The following is a 5,039-nucleotide window of genomic DNA, read 5'->3' as shown; positions in this document are numbered from 1 at the left end:
CCCCACTGGTCACAGGGCACCACGATGAGTGACTGCCATTAATTACAACCCTCTGGGTCCGACCACGGAGCCAGTTTCCCAGCCAGCAGATCGTGGTGGAGCCAAGGCCACAACTGGGCAGTTTGGCCAAGAGGTGATCATGGAGCGGCGGGGAGGGGAGGCAACCTATCCAGGCCCATTTGCCCAGCACTGCTGGGTCCACCAAACAAAGCGGGTCAGTGGGGTCTCAATGGAGACCAGGTGGGACCCCCATGAGCAGTGCATGCTTGGCTGGATGGATGAGAGCTGCGGGAAGGCCCAAGATCACACGGTCGTGACAGCACAGGGTCGTGGCCCAGAGCAGAGCTGCAATCCAATTTCCACACCTCCTTGCTACAGGAGCCAGTTTCACAGGCAGGGACGTCCAGGAAGCAGATTATGGCTCTGCCCTGGGCCCTGGCCCTGTGCTGCTGTCACTGCTCCACGATCCCGGACTCGCCTGCTTGTCCTGCTCCCAGCTACCACTCCCTGCCTATGGCCCCATCCCATCCACCAGCTGAGCATGCCCTGCCCACAGGGCTCCAGGTCCAGTCTGCATGGAGACAGATGCAGCCCACAGGGTATATTTTGCCTAGTCCTATTTTAGACCATCAGAAGTTAGGGAATGATTTGGGAAGAATCACTCAATGAAATTCTGTAGCTTATGTTGCACAGAAGGTATGACTAACAGCTCTAGCCTTAAAGTCTGTGGAATGCCAGTGGCTTATGTCCTCAGGCTCTTTTCTCTGTTGGCCTTTGTAGAGTTGGCGTAGTGCTCAGCGTGTGTGCAGCTGACATCCCTAAACACAACTAGGCCTCCAGGAAACAAACTTGCCATGGTTCCATTGCAGTAAGTTATGGAAGAAAGAGAGTAGTTCTTAGTTTTGGTCATGTAATCCCAAATGAAGCTGTTTACATGATGGCATATCATCATGTCTAGTGTTTTTTAGAACTTATGGCAGTAATTATGTTCCATTGCCAGATTTATATGGATGGTCCGAAGTACAAAACACATGAGAATTCTCGATCTTCTCCCTGATAGGGATTACTTAAAAAGAATTGAAAAACAAAATCTGAGTTCATACTTTCATCCTAATCCATAGAAACATGGGCGTTGAATCTTGTAGGATACCTGGTTCTTCACTCTTTCATACCTAAATTTAACATTCCAAATGATCCTTGTATGAAAAAGAACAGAGTATTGTGTATGACCCAAGCTAGAAAAAAACTGAGCCTCAGACAGAAATGATATTGGATGACCATAAGTGCAAAATCCTTAAGGGAAGATGTAAGTAAAAAATCTCAATGCAGTTGCTCTGCCATGGGGTGCACTCTGCAGGCAGATATACTAAGTGTCAGTGGGGAATAGAGGTTTGTCTGCATTAAAAGTTTGTCCAAGTCCTGTTTTGCCTGTAGTACATAGGAGGTACTTAAGCCCCCTAGTGCATGCCAATTCCACCTCGTTCAGATCCTCAGAAAACAACTGTTTTGTCAACTTGTGTAACATATCTTCATCTTCACTTTTGGACAAAAAATATTGAGGAGGCGGACTCTGTGTTAATGGTTTAATTCTAGCAATGTGAAAGTGGATCACTTGGATGTCTTCAGAGTGAAATAGAATTTGGGCCTTTGTGTCCATCTTGAATGAGATTATATTCAAAATGTTTTGAGATCTATGTCTGTTGGCACTCAAGTTATGACATTGTGTGGGAAATAATTTGTGACATGCCTATTAACTTGTTCAGTTTTGTTCCTAATTATATTAGTATCACTTTCTTGTCTTGCAATCAAGTACAACAATTAGCATCTAACATTACTACATAAGGTCTATTGAATTTGTCTCATAGAATTGCAGCAGGCCTAATATAAATCTAGCCCAAGTTCTGGTGATTGTTGCCATTTTAAGGGCACCTGGAAATTGCTGAGAGCATCATAACACAGTTTTTCTATTACAAAAATATTCTGTTATAAAATCAGAAAGACTTAGTGTTGATTATTGTACCTGCATTATTTCTGGTTTTATTATTACAGCTGATTACTTTATAATGATTTCATTTTGAGGCTGCACACAGCATAATTTGCAGTATATCATAAATACAAATATTGTAGCTATAAAAATGAAAAACCTTTTTGTGTGGTTGTTTGGGTTTTTTGTTTGTTTCTTTTTTCCTAAAGAATTTTATAATGCAGTTGTAATAATTCAGGAGAAAAGGGCTTGCTTTCAAAGGTGATTCTTCTTAAGTAAAATAGCAGCAGGCTTTTCTGAGTTTCTTGCAGTAAAATGCTTTCTTGTTTTTATTTCTTAGCCTCTAAGAAATTGGGCCCCAAATATGCACCAAGCAAAAGAGGGACACGGTGGGGCTTTCGGTCCCAGAGTCTCAATAGGGATTCTCCTGCAAAAGATGTAGATCTTGTTACCAAAAGGGTTCTCTCTGCCAGGCTGCTGAAAATCAATGAGCTTCGAAATGAACTCACTGAACTCCACATCAAACTAGATGAGCTGCAGAAAGAAAACAGGGCACTGAAGCGGCTGCAGTATCGGCAAGAAAAAGCCTTGAATAAGTTTGAAGATACAGAAAATGAAATCTCCCAGCTCCTTGCTCGACATAACAATGAGGTTAGAATATTAAGGGAGCGTTTAAGAAAATCTCAAGAGAGAGAGCGTACTACTGAAAGGAGACTGAAAGATTCAGAGGATGAATTGTACAGGACAAAAAATTCTCTGCAAAAACTCAAAAAGCTTTCTGAAGATAAGCACCTTGTTGAAAGAGATGAATTGGCAAAGAAATTAGCCTTGGCAGAGAACAAACTGGAAGACAATGAGAGGAGAATTAAGGTGAGATGATTTTTCCTTTGATTTATTTACCTTTTCTGATATTCATCAGAATTTTAGTAGAGATGTTTCTCTCCAGCATGAGGTTCATAAATTACATTATAAAGTTACATTATCTCTTTTATGGCTATAAAGTGAATGGAAAATAATTCCTGTTGGAGATGAATAGCACCATGTAAACTGTTTGTATCATAATAGTGTATGGTCATATACAATAAATGCCATACTTCAGTTATATACAATGTAAGTTACTTGTGTGTTATATTATAAATATTGAAAATTTATACTTGTCATTTTTAAACTCGGTAATACACGTTGCCAGAAATCCATGCCGCTAATGTAATTTTCTTTACTTTCTGCTGTTTGAGAAATGTGTATTAAAGAAGAATCTTCAAAAATTTTATGGGATGACTATGCTGAATCTCTATAAAATACATTATTTGTCTTTTTAAAATTGTTTAAGCCAGTTTAATTCAGTTTGCATATGTTCCATACAGCCTAGTGTTCAGGTCAGCATACAAAAAATTAGCTTTTGTTCAAATGAACTCCATGCTCTTAAACCATGAACTCATGCTCTTAAAGCACACCACCTGTAGGTATTTTTTTTAGGAATATTGTGCTTGGTGTTAACATCCTATTCAGCAAAAAAGTTTACACGTGTGAAATAGAATCATTATTTATTTATCCAGCCCTACTTTTCTGTAATCTACACAAGGTCATCTTGTCCAGCCCCCTACCCAAGGCAGGATTGTCCCTGACTAAACTGCTTTTGAGAACTTCCAGGGATGGATATTCCATAATTTCTCTACGTAGCTTGTTCCAGTGCCTGACTGTCCTCAGGCCTGTGGAAAATGTCCCACTGAAGACATGAACAACCAGTTAATTGTGTCTTTAAAGTATAACCCAGCCATGCACTCAGATGATTAATGGCACAAAAAACAGGAAACGGACCACAAAGTTGTGTACATTAATATACATAACTTGGGAGCACTCTGTGGCTTGAGCCCTGGAGGGCTCCCAATCAGCTGATGATCAGGAGACTGGGAACGTTAAAGAACCCTAGTTCTTTCAGCCTTTCCTCAAAGGCCTGCTTCCCAGGTCCCTAATCATTTCTGTTGCTCTTTGCTGAACTGTCTCCAATCTGCCCACCTCTTTCTTGAAGTTTGGAGCCCAAAACTAGACACAGTACTGTAGTCAAATCCTCACTAGTGCTGAAACGGAGTGAAGTAATCACTTCCCTTGATTTACCAGTGACACTCCTGTTTTTACAACCCAATATACTGTTGGCCTTTTGTGCAACAAGGACACAGTGTTGGCTTATACTCACTGTAACCCCCAGACCCTTCTCTGTAGTACTGCCACCTAGCCACTTATTTCCCAGGCCATATATGGGCATGCAGTTAATCCATCCCAAGTGCAGAACTTTGTACTTGCTGTTGTTGAATTTTATCAGATTGATTATGGACCATTTTCCTAATTTATCCAGGTCTTTCTGGGTCCTAGCCCTGCCCTTTAGAGTGTCTGCCACTTCATCCAACTTAGTGTCATCTGCAAATTTAAGTGTGCACTCAGTCCCATCATCCAAGTCATTAATGAAAAATAAAGTCCATTCAGTTAAAACTATTTCATTACCTCTGTAACTTTAATTCCCACTAATATCACTCATAAGACCCCTAACAATTTTATATTACACTCCTATTTGGTTGTTAAGATGGAGTTTAAGTTGAACAACTGTATGAGTAACATAAAGTAATTGGAGATGGTATAATTATTTAAAATAGCTTTGAATTGCCTATCCTTATAATTTGTGTAAAGTTAAGCTTAAATGAAATACCAACATGTCAAGATATGGAAATGAACAGTTTGGGCACCCAAGCAGTCTTGGTTCTGTTTTATCCTGTCATGTGATAACCATACATTTTACAGAAATCATAGGGAAGTAGGGCTGGAAGGGACCTCCAGAGTTCTTCTAGTCTAACCTCATCTGAGGCAGGATCATCCTCCTCCAGACAATCCTATACAAATCTGTTGTCTAACCTGTTGGCAAAACTACACAGTCAAGCCTGACCAGGGTGGATAAAAATCGATGATTTTTTTTTTAATTGGATTTTTTAAAAATCATCAATAAAATACTAATTTTTTTCTCTTTTTAAAAAAATAACAGGTATAAGTAAATCTCATTACAAAC

General features: G+C 39.9%; 1 protein-coding gene across 2 annotated transcripts in view; it reads left to right on the top strand.

Annotated features, from left to right (window-relative positions):
* LCA5 (LCA5, lebercilin) overlaps positions 1-5,039 on the top strand; it is a 36,219-nt gene that overhangs the window by 12,410 nt on the left and 18,770 nt on the right. For both annotated transcript variants that reach the window (XM_019537663.1, XM_019537664.1), the window contains exon 3: positions 2,325-2,854. In XM_019537663.1, coding sequence (XP_019393208.1) covers positions 2,325-2,854 — 530 coding nt within the window. The remainder of the gene's footprint in view (positions 1-2,324; positions 2,855-5,039) is intronic.

Source organism: Crocodylus porosus, unplaced genomic scaffold (assembly GCF_001723895.1).
Source record: "Crocodylus porosus isolate Cpor-Errol unplaced genomic scaffold, CroPor_comp1, whole genome shotgun sequence".
NCBI lineage: Eukaryota > Metazoa > Chordata > Crocodylia > Crocodylidae > Crocodylus > Crocodylus porosus.
This window is presented reverse-complemented; position numbering and strand designations above follow the sequence as displayed.